This window comes from Lithobates pipiens, unplaced genomic scaffold (assembly GCF_037356315.1).
Source record: "Lithobates pipiens isolate NorthernLeopardFrog02 unplaced genomic scaffold, aLitPip1_a1.2 Scaffold_18, whole genome shotgun sequence".
NCBI lineage: Eukaryota > Metazoa > Chordata > Amphibia > Anura > Ranidae > Lithobates > Lithobates pipiens.
The window spans coordinates 509672624-509688722 of NW_027507758.1; the positions used below are offsets into that span (position 1 = coordinate 509672624).

At 37.6% G+C, this 16099-nt stretch overlaps 1 protein-coding gene across 23 annotated transcripts in view; it reads right to left on the bottom strand.

The window, feature by feature from the left end:
• MYT1L (myelin transcription factor 1 like) overlaps nt 1–16099 on the bottom strand; it is a 629697-nt gene that overhangs the window by 13149 nt on the left and 600449 nt on the right. For 15 of the 23 annotated variants that reach the window (XM_077488713.1, XM_077488709.1, XM_077488705.1 and 12 more), the window contains 7 exons: nt 14924–14959; nt 14702–14785; nt 7829–8050; nt 6252–6343; nt 4281–4384; nt 3080–3139; nt 369–512 (listed from right to left, as the gene is read on the bottom strand). In XM_077488713.1, coding sequence (XP_077344839.1) covers nt 369–512; nt 3080–3139; nt 4281–4384; nt 6252–6343; nt 7829–8050; nt 14702–14785; nt 14924–14959 — 742 coding nt within the window. Of the gene's footprint in view, nt 1–368; nt 513–3079; nt 3140–3357; nt 3888–4280; nt 4385–6251; nt 6344–7828; nt 8051–14701; nt 14786–14923; nt 14960–16099 lie in introns of those variants that run through there. The other 8 variants (XM_077488719.1, XM_077488715.1, XM_077488716.1 and 5 more) reach the window with 5 other exon arrangements.

Sequence of the window (16099 nt, forward strand, 5' to 3'; positions counted from 1 at the left end):
CCACAAAGTAAAACATCTGTTTTTGGCACATTGGAGAATAATATCACCTGACTATATTAGTGAATAAATATGGTGGATATCTGTGCTTGAATTTGCACACTGCTATCTCTATCCTTCACAACCACTACCTTCTATGCAGTCATAGCTGAAAATATATAGTTCTGCTGTGGAGGTCATTTACGTACCATAAGCAATCACAAATAGAATATTTTTAAAATAGCATTATTAATACTATTAATTATATTAAATATATAGGCAGTCACAATGCTGCATAAATAAAATTCTAGAGGGAGTCACTGGAATAGCAGGAACATTCCAAAGGAGAGAATTACTAATGTAAGTATACACATATATGATAATTTACTTACCATATGGGGCAGCTGGATGTTAGCTAGACTGTGAATAAGAGACTGACTAAGATTGGCCAGTTCATGAAGAAGAGACTCATTTTGCTGCTCAATGACTTTATTCTCTTCTTCTATTGTCTTCAGGTTACTCTCCATTGTTGTAATCTAAAAAGTACAGCCAGCCACAAAACACAACAGAGACCATTACAAACCATTAGCATCAGGTGTAACTTTACCAAGACAGCTATTAATGTGAAGTCTACCTAATGGAGTTCATTCTATGATTAGAAAAATCGTGTGCTATGGCTCAATATTACTATGTGCATGATCATTTAAATATTAAATATTTAGCTACAATCATGTGTAGGATTTTTAAATTTAAATAACTTCTATCCATATCTATATTGACATTCTTCATCTGACTTCAGTTTGTGTTTTAAAATTTCCAAGCTAGTTCATAGTGTTTAATTTTTACCTTCTTATATTCTATGTTATAAAAGTATTAAATGTGCCGGCTTCAACGTCCAGGGTGACTAAAATATATTGTAAAAGCATGCTTGGGGTTCATTCACAGACAGCCTGACTCACGTGTTATTAGAAATGTTGGAGCAAAGAAAATGGAGGCATTGTTCACAGGAGCCTATCAAATTGTACCTGTCATTTTTTTAGTTTCAAGTTATTTTTTTCCTCTTTCTGCTGGCCATAAAGCTGAGCTCTGTAAGATTACCGTATATGTTCTGGCAAATATCACACTTTAAATTTTTTTATGTTTTTTTTTCAAGCACAATAAAAATAATTTGTATTAGATGAGAAATTTGACTTATGCTGTCTATACTAGTACAAATCAAACTAGGTCTAAGAGAAAATGAAGAAAATACATTTTAACAAAACACTTGTTGATTTTATGTGAGTGCTGCATAAATGTGCCATGTGTCTTTATGGCTGCATTGGCCTCCTGGTGGGTATCCTAACACATTGAGACATTGGTCCTAAGGTATTTTTATTCCTTCATTACTAATGTATATTTATATCAACCATACTCTATCATACGTATTCTTTAAAGTAGAACTCTAGGCACAACTTTGTTTTTCATTTTAGAGTTTTAACCTCTGTAATGTTTATTTTTGCCATTGGGAGATTTCCCTTTACTTCCAGTCCCATAGCCAAACAGGAAGTGAGAGGAAATCCCCCCAAATTTCATGGGGACTCCCAGGTCACCAGAACTAATGCCCCCATTGGAAGATTTCCCATCTATTGCTTTTTTTTGGGACTTTCTTTTGCTTTCACTTTGAATGATAATATTAAACAGGACAAACAGATGGGGAATCTCCCTAACGGGGGCACAGACAGTAATAAAAACTGACAGATGTTCCAATCCTTCTCCCCTCTTTTCAAAACTAAAAAAAAAGTTTTGCCTTTAGTTATACTTTAACTTATCAGTTGGTGTAATAGGCTGAAGAGGCAGCCATGTCTATGGGTGAAGCAGGAGTCATGTGGTTTTTAATCACAAATAGCTAAATAAGCTTAATATTGCTTAGAGTACAAAAATGTCTGCCTTCTCTATTAAAGGTGCCTAGAATACCTTTAATCTTTCTGAGTCTGGATGTTGTATACTGTATCTTCATGTCATCAAATTGTTGTAATATAGAGTTTATCTAAGCTAGGCAACCTCCTGCAATTTTATCTACTGAGTCTAGTTATAAACATGCCCCAAATGTGTGCAGATGTACCTGTTTAGTAAAACTATGCAAAGAACAGCCAATCAGAGCTTTGTTTAATATTAAAAGATTTTAGAATGATGAGTTCTTATTGACAAATAAAAGGCACTGCTCTATGCATATTACTTTCTGCCTAATCCATTAATTAAGCCCAATGATATTAGGTAGATGGGTTTTTAACACATTTGTCCATACATGCAATTGGACAAACCTGTCAAACTGAGGTGTACAGAGCCACACATCTGAGTGTTAGTATAACAGTGGATGTGGACATACAGAAACTCCCCACATATATGTGATCAGCTATCGATCAAGTCTGCAGTGTGTCTAATATCTCCTAAAGACGTGTTCTATACACACAAAAAGGTTGATTTACTAAAGGAATAGAGCATATTCACTTTATTTTACTTTGCAAAGTGAATTTTCATTATTTTAGTATTCGGGGGTCAAAGTGAAAATTCACAATGCAAAGAATACCAAATTGTGCAAGAAATTGAAAATAAATATCAATAATAATAAATAAATAATACAAATTGTTTGCACAATTTCATGATTGAAGTCAGCACACTCTCAATTACTGCGCTAAATTAATGTATTTTATTTTTTGCAATGCATAGAAAATGACCCTCCTTTAGTAATTCAAAGTGAATTATTATCAGCAAATTCCCAATAATCAGCACCTTAATTTTATTATATTGATGCTGTTGCATATTCCAAGAAATATAGCTGTAATTATTATATTGTTGTACACCTCAGTCGAAAAATACTGTGCTGTGATTCTTAACCACTGGCAGGCTGTAGTGCCCTTCCTTCATGTACACCTAAAACTGTTTTAAAACCTTAAATCTACTCTGCAAAGTGATGTTTCATAGCTCTCTTTATAATGTAAGCTGTGTTCTGCTAAGAGATAAAAAAAATAGAATTCTATGTATGGACAATTTTTATTCTTCAAAGGCTGAATTTCGTGTAAGTTACATGGAAAAACCACAAAACCTCCCCTCCCGTGTAACTTACATGAAATTGGTATTCATCAACACAGGGATCTTGGCAAGCAACAGGACGCTCGTCCAGTACCTAGTGGGAGGGAGCAGAAGCTGAAAAGGGGGCAGAGAATGAAGCAAAAGAGGTGGAACTGTATGTGGACGTCCAATAGGGATCAATCTTGGAAACCAAATAGAAATGTTTATATACTGTATATATATATATATATATATATATATATATATATATGTTAGCCTAGCCATCAGACTAGGCTAACAGATTCACTAAAAGATAAAACCCAGCTTTTTTAGGTAAGGGTTGTGTAATGCTTGAGAGAGATAGACTTTTTTTTTCTAATTCATCATGTGTGCAGTTAAGTTCCACCTCTTTATATGATTAAATCATAATCACTAAATTTTATTACACAAGCAAAACTGTCATTCTACATTTATCGTCAATAATCCAAAGTCTATAGACAATATTATAATATATATATTTTTTTTTATTTATTTAACTGAACTCGGTTTTTCCTTGTGCCAAATTGCAGTTGTTGAGTTCAAATTAAATAACTTTTTGTTAATCAGTGCCACACACTTGAATGCAACACTTAACAATAAGAAGGTTCTCATCCTCACCCTTACCCTCCATGTAATTGTATTTTTCCACAAATCTGTCTTTTTCTACCTTTGATGTTTCGGTTGATGAATACCATGCAGCCAGCATGAACATGTGGCCACGGAAAACGGTATTTACAAAAGTACAGATGCACTCACGTATATGTCACATAGAGATGTAATCCGGACATTTCATGCACATGCACGTCACAAAGAAACAGTGCAGGCTTTAAGAAAGAAAAATGTTAAATGACAAATGATAATCGAGTTTTAGCATCACAATGTTTACATGGCGTATGCTTTTGTGCTGATCACCTGGCCTACCCATGTTACGTTAACCACAAGTGAACTTCGACCCTTGGCAGCAAAGGTGAACTTCACTTCAAGAGAATGAACTTTGCATGCATGAAGTATGGGTGAGTATGAGAATAAAAGCTTTACTGTCTTATTTTAGTCTTTTTTATTTTTATTTTTAAAGATTAATAAGTTAGTGGCATCTCATATAGGAAATTCATACATAGCAGAGCTGTATGCTTTCTTGGCAGTACTAGTTGTAGTAATATTCTATTTAAAATTAGCTAAATAAGACATTTGCAATACTGGTTATAGAAAACTGTTACCTGAGTTCTCAGCTTAATCATATCAGATTCCATCTGGGAGTTGGATTCATTTAGTTCTTTTATTTCTTCATCTAATTGTTTGATCTCTTCATCATTTTCTATACCTGGAGGATAGTAAAAGAAAAGAGTCTAATAGACTTAGAACATTTTCCCTATTGCCAACTATGAAAATGACTGTTAGGACTGAATAAAAAATGTTAACATTCATAGAGAAAGAAGGTCTAAACAAAACAATTTCTGCAGTTTCTAATAGCATATTTGTTAATGTCTCTATAGATAACAACACAATTTAGGTGATTTACTTAGTGAATCTGAGAGGACTAATAACAGTATAGAAAAAAGAAGAAGCAGCAAATGACATTCTGTTAGGTTAATCGGATCCTGTCTAAAATTGGCCCTAGTATATGTATGAATGTGTGTTAGGGACCTTAGGTTGTAAGCTCCTTGAAGGTAGGGACTGATTTGAATGTAAATCAATGTATATGTAAAGTGCCGCATAAAATTGACGGAGCTATATAAGTACCTAAAATAGGATAAATAAATGCTGGCCATACATGTGATGATCCCATTGTTTAACCATTCTTTTCGAGTTTTTGGGTAAATTGAAAGTAAAACAACTATTGATGCCTTTTTGTAATTTAATGTAACTGGCAGAAACAAGTTATGACAGAGGGAAGAAAGGTCGTAACCCTTATCGGACTTTAACGGTTATCTGTATTTCTGTTAAAGAGGTTTCCCCTCACTTCTTTCTACAATACCAATGGAAGTGAGGGAAAATCAATAACAGGGACACGGATAGCATATAGTGAACATGATGTAGAGCTATTCACTTTCAGGTCATTATAGGGGGCAAGGGAGCCATATTTGCATTTCTTTACATCTGGGCGAAAAGAGATTTAACCTTCCCATAAGGAAAGGCTTATTTACAGTAAGAGATATGAACATGTGGAATAGGCTTCCCCAAGAACTAATTCTGGCCAGCTTAGTAGATTGTTTCAAAAAAGAGCTGGATGCATTTCTAAATGCACAAAATATATCAGATTGTCTCATCGAGAATCAGAAAAGATACCCCCCCCACCTCGGAGCAAATTGAATTGTGGTTTATTGGGGGATTTTGCTTTCCTCTGGATCAGCTGTGGGTATAGGACTGTGTTTATGGAGTTTTTCTATTTGTGTGTTTATGTTTTTTTTATTGTGTGAACTAGATGGACTAGTGTCTTTTCCAACACTTTTTTTTAACTCTATTGAATATAAAAAAAGTATGGAAACTTTTTGAAGACCCCTTGTATATTTGAACTTTACATTTTCTTGTAGATTCAAAGTGAATAATTTGAAGGATTAAATCAGTATGGTACAAGACAAAACCAATGACAATACAAATAAAAAATGCTGTCATAAAAGTACATGGTGTCTGAGTGCAGAGGTGAAAATATTGTATTGTTTTTTACTTTTATACTTATTACTACCTAATGCCTATAAGCTGTTTCATCTTCCTTGCTAAAAAAAGAGTTCTGTTCTCTCTTTAAAACTTCAGTATTATTCTGTAGTTGCTTGGAAAAAAATAATTTGACTATAAAAAAAAGCAAGTAAAAACAACACATTTGCTTTGTTAAAACAGCAGACAGGAAAATGCATTGCGCATTGAAAAAAAAAAAAAGTTCTCCTGTCTACATCATAGCCCACAATACCCAAAAAAGTCTGAGCCGGCCGCTCCCACCCCCTCCACAGCCCAGCACTCCAGTGACAGTCACCAGGTCTCTGCTCACAGAGCCCTGAGAACAGAGTGATTGGCGGTGTTAGATCCCCTTGATTCTCAGTGTTAGAGCCAGTGGGGGACCGATGCTGCATCCACTTAGGTAAGTATGATTGTAAAAAAAAAAAAAAAATCCCACACATCTCTTTTAATACAGTGGCGAATAAATTTATTATGAGACACTAGCTTTATGACATTATCTTAACAATAGACAATACCATTGGTTGCTCTTTGCTTTATAGTCATCATTTCTTCCCCTGATAATCTGGCCTTCTTCATTGCTGATGTGGCTCTTGGACATCCCGATAAACTAAAATAAAATTTACAAGATCTTAATATTTAAAAAAAAAGTCATAAAAAATATTTATTTTATTAGATGTATTTCATATTTTGTAAAGATATCATTTCTGTGTTAAATTGCTAATATACGAGGGTTCTTCAATGTTTCCACACTTTTTTTTAACTCTATTAACCTCCCTGGCGGTACCATTATTTCGGATTTTAGGTGCTAAAAGCGGTACCATTATTTTGCATGAAAATTTGGCGTTTTATATTGTAGTCCTGCAATTCTTAGGAATAACTCTCTTAAATCTGTCCAAACCAGAGTCTAGCAGACATCCCAGGTATGATAAAGTTTGAAAAATTAAATCATAAATTATAATATAATAAATAATTATAAATAATTGTACCAAATAATAATATAACAATAATAAAAATTATTCAATAATGTAATCTAATCAAAAACACTGAAATTTGCTGAGTTGCAGAATTGTCACTGTCATTACTTTTCACTATTTGATGACGGATCTCCCCACAAATCGCTATCGCTCAATTCTGCGAGTCATTCTAATTTATTATCGCTGTTTTCTAGCTGGTCTAAAATCATTTTTGATGTACAGTGACAGTTTTGGTTGCTATGGACAATCTCCAGTTTCCAGGCATAAAGAACAGTTTTTACAATATAAAACTGCATGCAGGACACTGGGCAGACCACTAGGGACAACGGGGATGTGAAATATTTACATACAGCAATGTAATCTGTAAGATTACATTATACTGTATGTATACTGTTTATTTCACTTTTTGAATTTGGCGCCGATTTCCGTGCCCGTGCGTCGCAACGCTCGCAGGGCACGGAGATCGCCGATGTGATAGATCGAGCGAGACACGGCTCGCTCGTACAGCGGGGAGACAACGCTGGATTCGAAGGAGAAGGTAAGGAAACCTCCTCCTGGATCCAGCGACGCTGTCCCGAGTCTGACTCGGGGATACCGCTTTTGGTATAAAAAATCCACCCCGAGTCAGACTCGGGAATACCGTCAGGGGGGTTAAATATAAAAAAGTGTGGAAACCTTTTGAAGACCCCTCATATATTTGATCCTTACATTTTCTTGTAGATTCAAGGTGAACAATTTGAAGGTTTAAATCAATATTTAGGAAAAAAACTATTTTGTTTGGATGAGGAACCATCTGTAAGATTTTTTTTTTATACAAATGCAGTACCTTATTTTAATTCAACCATGACAATTACATATTTTTTTTAATGTTGATTATATTTGGTAGCTGATATTTGGGGACTGGAGAGATCAATTCTCATGGAGGGCACCAATCTGGATAAAGGCAGATTGTATGACATTTACATTTAGAATTAGATATCTAGCATCTAAAATTTTTTTAGCAAATGCATATATAGGAGCACTCAATAATGTCTGAGCATTTTCCCAATAACAAATCTGATGTCAACACATGAGGCTGTTGAACTCTACAGCTGGTTTCCAAGAAACAAGCAACTTACCTCCGATGTGTAAGAAAACTCCCACTAATGTGTCCGGAACCATCACATCCAGGAGTGGGACAGGACATTCCTTCAGTTTTTCCAGATTTCCAAGAGAACTGTGAGCCATTCATATAGCCATCTTTTTGCCTCTTGGCCGCCAGTGGACATCCAGATGCACTGCGATGTGATGCATACTTCCCCGTCACATGACCTTGTCCATCACAGCCAGGGACTGGGCATCTAGTGATCACAAGTAGATAAATTCATTTTCTAATTTTCTTTCATTGACATATACTTTTTTTCATATTATCAGGCAAGCTCCAAGTTAATTTGGAAAGGATATGGATTAGATACAAGAGTCTACGATCCCCAGAATTCTCTGGCTAATTGTAATAAACCTCCACAACAGCTGTAGCTATCTTTTGGGGTTAGTGATCTGCCTTTGGAAGGGAATGTGATTAAATGTTTACATTTCTATGCATTCTTTCTAAATTTCTAAATTTTCTTACATTAAATTTATATTGATTTGGTTTGACAAATAACCATTTATACAGACTGCTCACTGTATGCTTTTTTCTTTCTTTCTTATTCATATTACTCCCTACAAGGCGATTGAGGGGGGGGGGGGGGGTCAAAATGGTAAATTAACTAATTGCCTGCTTGTGCCACTTTTTTCTCTCCCACTCTGTTATGCCATAGAAATGACTGCAAGACACTGATACCAGGTAGAATTTATGTAATTAGTCTGTTTGCATTAAAAATACATTTATTGAAGCATTAGAGATTACAGAGCTGCAAACATTTGTATATTGTATAGCAGCCTAGAGCTCAGCTTAAGGCTGGGTTCACACTGCAGAACACAATGGCTCACAGCAGGAGTCCGGTACGTCTCCATCCACTGTTTCAGATCCGATTTCAGCCCAAATGTTTTGTTGAATTCGGACCTGAAATCTCCTGCTATGCGAATTGGATTGGGGAAAACCACATTCAATTTGCAATAGTGTGACCCAAGCCTTAAAGTAGAAATAATGACTTTTTGATAGAGTAGGTGAAGGTTATTACCCTGTCAGTTTTTTTCTGCCATCTATGTCATATTAGGGAAATTTTGTTTAACTTCCTACCCCGTAGCCAAAACAGGAAGTGAAAAAAAACCCTCCTAAGTGAAGGAATCCCTTGTTGTCACTAGGGTCAGCAGAACTCCCTATTGGAAGATTTCCCTACTATTTCTATTCTGGGGACAAGCCAAAATTCTCAATTTTCTTTTACTTTCACTTTTGATGATATTGGTAAATAATGCAAAAGAAGAGGGTAAATCTCCCTAATGAGGGCACAGACAGCAAAAAACAAAAATGGAAATTGAGATCAAGGCTGCCGTGCTATATGCGATACACACTCAAGTCAAGTAAATAAATACATTCATAAATAAATCAGCAATAATCAGTGTGAGATGTGACCGCAGCTTCTGCTCCAACGTGCTACTGCAAAACCGCTAGCGAAAAAAAAAAAAATAGGTGTACTAATTCTTCATCACTCTGTCAAAAGGTAAAAAAAAAGTTTGCCTTTAGTTATACTTTAAGAAAAAGATCTCTTCATTGAATAACATCAAAATAGTACAGCAGCTCATTTTGAGTAATATTTGAAAATTTTTTGCTCTAGTATAATATTATCTGTCGGGTGTTTAGGTGATATTAAGATAGGTAAGATTTCATACACACAAAAGGCCGAGGAACGTTAGCTGACAATATTAGCAATTATCGAAGACAGCTGGGATCTTAGCTTGACGTCTGTTTTCTAGGGGATAAAAGCTATTTTAATGCTGAGAGAAATGTTCCTATATGATCTGAAATCATTGATAAAGTTGCCTTTTATTTTAAGAGTCAAGCAAGTGCAGAGGTGAAAAATATAAACTAAATGCAGCCATTAGGTGAGCTATTAGGTTTTAGGTGACAGAAGTGAAGCACTGCCTAGAACAACTAAATGTAGAAAGGTCTTGATGGTGTATATACTAGCACTTTAGCACTATAGCACTTAGGTTCAACGCCTTCAGTTGACCTTACAGAATTATTGGGGTTGGTTTATTACAGAAGTAAACATTGGCACCTTCCAAAGTGAATGTTTACTTAGTTTAGTAAATAGGATGATTATACCAATTATGTGCAAGGCACAATCAATTTGTTTTAAATTGGTCTTGCATGTGATTGGGCATTTAAAGTGAACACAACTTCACTTTATTTACATGTTCTGAGAAGAACATGTAAAGTAAAAATTCTTCACTACTTTAGTAAATTAACCCCATTGCATTCTAGAAGGGCCAAGCCTGAACATAAAGCCAGCAGACCTATTTTTTAAAGCAGCAAAGGCTGTTCACATTGCAAGGTGAATGATAGTAAAATCATTGAACCTGTGTTTATTTTAAATATCCAATTGTAAGTGAAAAAAAACATGATGTTGATCACATTCATCAAAAATGATCTAAAGCCAAAGTTTTGATGAGGGGTTAAAACCACTGTTGGCTTTACATTGTTGTCCCTGTATCTGCTAGAGGAAATCACCCCCATATTTGTCCTTATGGTCAATATCTCTAGCATTGAAATTGAGGGAAATTTTGAGTTGTCAACAAACCAGTGACGGTTGTCTAAAACGGGATTTCCTTTATTTTGGAGAGATTCTCACGTAATTCCTATTGTGTCCATGGAACAGAAAGTAAATGGTCCATTCCCTACTCTATCCAAAATTGAATAAAGGGTTTTATAAATTAACCGGTGTACATATAAAAATGTCCTGCTCTCAAGTGGTCATACCAAGATCAAGACTTCAGTTGCAGCCATGGTCTTGGTAGAGTTTTTTACAGCTGGTATTCCACTGTCTTGTGAAAGTGATCTGGGTGTCTCTACAGCTGATCTCTTTTACAGTATAGAGAAGGGCCACCTAACCCACCCCCGCTGTCACCCTTGGTGGTTCCCGGACTCTCACGTTCCTCTGGGGAGCCCGAGATCATGGTAAATAGCCAGGATCCCTTCACACAAAAGAAATGGAAAAACATTAATTCCCCACTCTCCTCTGTGATGAATGACCCTGGAAGTAACAATGATTTTAGCATTCAATATGTTTATTAGGTTTTACAGAAGATGAAAAGAAAATAATACAGCAAAGTAGGGCAGTATTAGCAAAAGGCATAGTCACAGGCCCAAGAAGGTGCATATAGATCATCTGACAGCACAGTAAATAATGGCACATAAAGAAAAGGAAAACATTATGCATGATAACGTGGCTACATGGCTACAAATTCATGAGATAGTCATACAACAATATAACGTGGCAAATAAGAGAACCAAGCAAACTGCTTTTTCTGCCTTTTTCAGAGAAACTTTCATACAAATCATATGATTAAAATAAAAACAGCAAGAGAAGCGGTCTCAGGATTTACCAAAGGAGCCAGAGAGAGAAAAAGAAAAAAGAGTGAAAAAGAAAGGAGACAGTATACTTAGGGTTCCCTGAGGCCAAAGAGTGAAGACCATATTCATTCCTCAAGTTGGATATGCATATACTCGGCCCAGGGTGGCCATGTCTTTTGAAATTGTTTAACGTGGTTGTAAAGTCAGAAGGTGCAGCTTGGCCCCCATAGCAAGCTGCCTGTTGTGGGGGCACTCGGTAGGGGAGAGGGGACAGAAGTTTCCCGCGAGGGACCCCAGACAAGTTGGATCTGTTCTGCTTTGTGCAAAACCACTGGTGAGGTGAGTATACCATGTCTGCTATGTTCAAATGAAAAATAAAATGGATGGTTTAGCATTATGTTAGCCTTATTAAGCAGTACACGCACCGGTTTCTCAATTTTTCTCTAAATTTTATGTTTGGTACGGGTAAATTAAACTGATGGCTTCTTCCAAGCTTCAGCAATTGTGCATGTGGTTGCTAGGAAAATAAAAGAAGCCAGTCTCTGTGCGCTGCAGGGGCTACCAGGTATAGCTTCATTCAATAGGGCATATTGGGGCTGTTGACTTACTACTTTACCCAATAGTCGACGGAGCAAGGAAAACACCCTATTCCAATATCCCCTAATCCTGGGACAATCCCAGCAGATTTGGTACATAGTGCCCTCGAGACAATGATTTTATCACTTCCAAGTTCAGAACTGTCTATCCCTGGCTGGCAAAGCCAGGGAAACAGCTGATCAATCACGATCTGTGTGAAATCAGCTTCTTTGGAGGGCAGAGAAGAATTGACCCCTGATGTCTCCATAAAAATTAGCTGCCACTGCCCAAATCTATCACATTGGGAGCTATCCTCTTGTTATTACAATAATGGTAAAAGAAAAAAAAAAGGAACTTAGTGAAAAATTGCCCCCTCCTCGCATATACATGCAAATGCACACGTCGGCCCCAAATGCATATGTAAATAGCAACTGTACCACACATATGGGGGTTCGAGGTAATTTTCTAGCACAAGATTTTGATTTTAACATGTGTTTGAAAAATGTAAAATTGCCTGCGACAGCAAGTAGTTCAAGAGCTCTGTCACTGATAAAAACAAGTTTTCTAAAGAAGGGCACCTGTAAAAGAGGACTGTTCATACTTACCTTTCCAGCTGGCACTGGTTTGGATCATAGCTTTGCTAAAATCAACAGACACAGAAAACTCTTTAGGATTCCAAATGCTTCTGGGTATGTTAGATGTGCTGTGTGCTCATATATGCATATGATGCTCATATAGTGTAGTAATGTTGTTTAAGTTAAAAGCACCAATATTGCTTCAGTATACAAACAAACATGGCCAAGCAGAACTTACAGAGATGGCCGCCGCTGCAATGCCATCAACACGTAGGCCCCTTCCGACATGTTTTGTGCACACTCTCAAGGGATCTGCCTATCAACTAACAAAATTACTACACTATATGAGCATCATTTGGGCTCACATGGGTGAGATTTTTTGCACAGCGTCCGTCCCCATTTGGAGTCCATCAAGCCATCTCCATACCTGAACATGATGTCACCACGCTCCATAATAGCAGTTCGAGGCTTGTCATGATTTGCCATATGGTGAGTGTTTAGATTGGTGGGGAGAAATTATGATGGAAGAGCACCTAGAGGCGATTCAGTTCGCATTGTGCGCTATATAAGTATTTCATTCATTCATTCATTCACCCTGTAATACTTTTGGTATAAGTATGTATATCTCAATGCTGGATTATGTCTGTTTTCTGGTGAGTGGTGTGGCACACTACAATTACTATTACAACAGATCTTCTGAACATAAGAGAAGATTTTCCGGTCATGTCACTATTTGAACTTTGTTTATTCATTCAATGTATATAAATTGACATTTATTTTTTTACTGTGAAGCGCTGCACTGCCTTTTGCTATTGTATACTTTGATTAGAATACTGGTTAATTTCCCAAGAAAGGAATTCCCTCTGTTCACGGGGACCCTGTCCTGGATCGAGGCACTGCCAACTTCATTATAAAACCCACTCTTCTACCTAGCAAAGGTTCTGATTTATTTACCTACAGGTTTAGTGAAATATCCAGTTGTGGGGGGTCAATTCTTAAACCTCCCCCAAAAAAGAGCTACATAGGCATTCCCGACTCCCAGAAATGCCAGGTGTTAGGATTCTACCAGAGGCTGTAGCTCTTCAGCAAAGCAACGATCAGAGTCAATACCCTCTGTAGAGGTACATATGAAAAGTCTTCTTTTTCTGGAGCCCTATTTTTTTAACTTTTACTGTCTATAATGTCACTTTAGAGCCCCAGTGGGCACACAGTGGACATTTAACACTGGTACATGGCAGCCACAGGCAGAGGGCACAGGTACACCCTCCAGCCCAGCTGAAGTCTCTCAAACAGCTGCTGTGGCCAGATGGGGCTGGGTGGTGCACTCAGTGGTACTTCCATTTAGGTTAGTATGTGCTCAGGGATGAATGCCCAAAACACAGACTTCTTGTGTTCCAGGCATTTGTCCCTGGGCTTATACTGCACTAAACATAAGTACCACTAAGTGCACCACCCAGCCCCATCCAGCCACAGCAGCTTTAAGCTTTTCATACTGACAGGCTACTGGCAGTGAGACTGGATGTGGCACTTGTTCCCCCAGTTGGGGCTAAAGGCTGGAGCCCCTAGGACCAGGGTTAAGTGAGCAGTGTACCTGGGAAGTAACACAGCTTCACTTAAAGTGGAGGTCTTCCCATCAATGAAAAAATTAAAAGCCAGCAGCTACACATACTGCAGCTGCTGGCTTTTAATAACAAGATACTTACCTGTCCTGGAGTCCAGCAATGTCGGCACCGCAGCTGATGTTTCCATCAGCTGTCGGGTGCTGCCATTGCCATTTCGGGTAAGGGAGCCTGGCAGTATAGCCTTATGGCTTAACGCCGGGAACCCTACTGCACATGCCCAAGGCTCCGCTCCTCTCTCCTACTGGCCTGTCGACCAGAAAATGAGGAAGGAGCCTAGCGGTGACATCAACAGCCGCAGCTGTAGCTCCCGGAAGTGCGAACAGGATACCTGTCTTTTATCCGCTCCCCCCGAAAGGTACCAAATGGGGCACGGGGGGGGGGGGGGGGATGACAAATAAGCGGAAGTTCCACTTTTGGGTGGAATTCCGCCTTCATTTGCAAAGCTCAGTAAACATTTACTGTGTTGTGTGAACAGTCTCCGTTCCTTAAGTAAATCAATTCCAGTGTTTACATACAGCATTCACATATCGCGATCTCTTGATCCCTAAGTACTGTTCTATAGCACAGTTTTTTTAAAGTATGCTATATATTATCTTTTTCTACAGTGTTGCCTTGCCTATACTTTCCATATGGCTCAGATCCAAAGTTTCACAAATATCTTGTACATTTCCAATGTAACATCTTCCAATGATCACTGTACAGTGACCTTTCACCCGAACTGACCTGATTGGCTCTTGGTCTTCTTTGTCTTCTTTGCTTTGTGCTATCTTAATTCCACTTTTCTTTGCTCTTGGGCAACCTGAAAGGCTGGGGTAGGTACAAATATTCACTAAAGAGTCATTAAAGGGAAATTCCACCTTTCAATAAATATTTGTAAGAATAAATGTAGCAGCATTAAAATATTATTTCCTCTATTTAATTTTTACCTTATTTGTGTACTTTTACCTGTATCGCTGAATTCTCCACTCAGCTCTCTCCAGTCTGAAAAAAATGCTTGTTGTCAAATGGGATATTGTCTGAACATTCTGAACTACTGTAAGTGCAGATATGCCCGCCCAACACCTCTCTGTGGTCTCTTAGCCATGTGCGTGTGTGTTCTTGCTTTTTTTTTTCCAGCAAGTTTTTGAAAACACAGGTATGCATTCGTAGGCTCAAGACAGATGTTCTTATTAGTTTGTGGTTACTCAATTATTTTATTTCATCAACTGAATTGTTTTCTTCAGTGTTTTCATATTGGGGTTGATTTAGTAAATGCAAATAGACTGTGCACTTTGCAAAGTGAAGTTGCACTCTGCAAGTACAGTTGCTCCAGAGCAACATGATTGGATGATAAAAGTCAGCTCTGCTGACTTTTGTCATCCAATCATGTGCAAGTAAAAATGCTGCTTTTAAAATTTTCCTTGCATATGATTGGGTATTCGTTTCAATGTGAAGCTTTACTTCATTTGCTAAGCTTTGGAGCAACTGCACCTGCAGGGTGCAACTGAACTTTGCAAAGCAAACAGTCTATTTGCCTTTAGTAAATCAACCCAATAATCTTTTAATCCTGAAGTTCGGCTACATCTTTTCACTTTTTTACTCTACAACTTTAGTTATATTACTTACCTGTTATAAGGTAGGGTAAGTTTAATTTGCAGGCTTTTGGATTCTGAAGAAATTTTCACTGCAAGGCTACTTTGTCCTCTTCCTGCTGCTGAAATTCCGATGCTGTGGGGTGTAACAGCTACAGGTCTCCAGACTTAGCTGTACTAAAGATGATCTGACATAGACATGTCCTTCCTCCATTGAGAAAAGTTCTTTCACTGCTTACGCTGCCTGTAAAGTGATCTGTGAATGGGAGAGAGTGTGATCAGTCACAGAATTCACTCCTCCATTCACAGATAATGTTACAGGCTGGGTAAGCAGTGTAAGAACTTTCCTCAATGGAGGAGAAGGCAGGAGAGGGGTGTCCCCATCAGATTATCATTAGTTCAGACTGAAGCTAGTGACCCCCACCGTGACAGAAGTTCAGAAGCAAGAAGAGGACAAAGCAGTCCTGTCATGAAGATTTCAACTGAATCCAGAAGCCTGCACATGGCAGGACATTACAGAAAAGTAATATACCTAAAGTTGTAGTGAAAA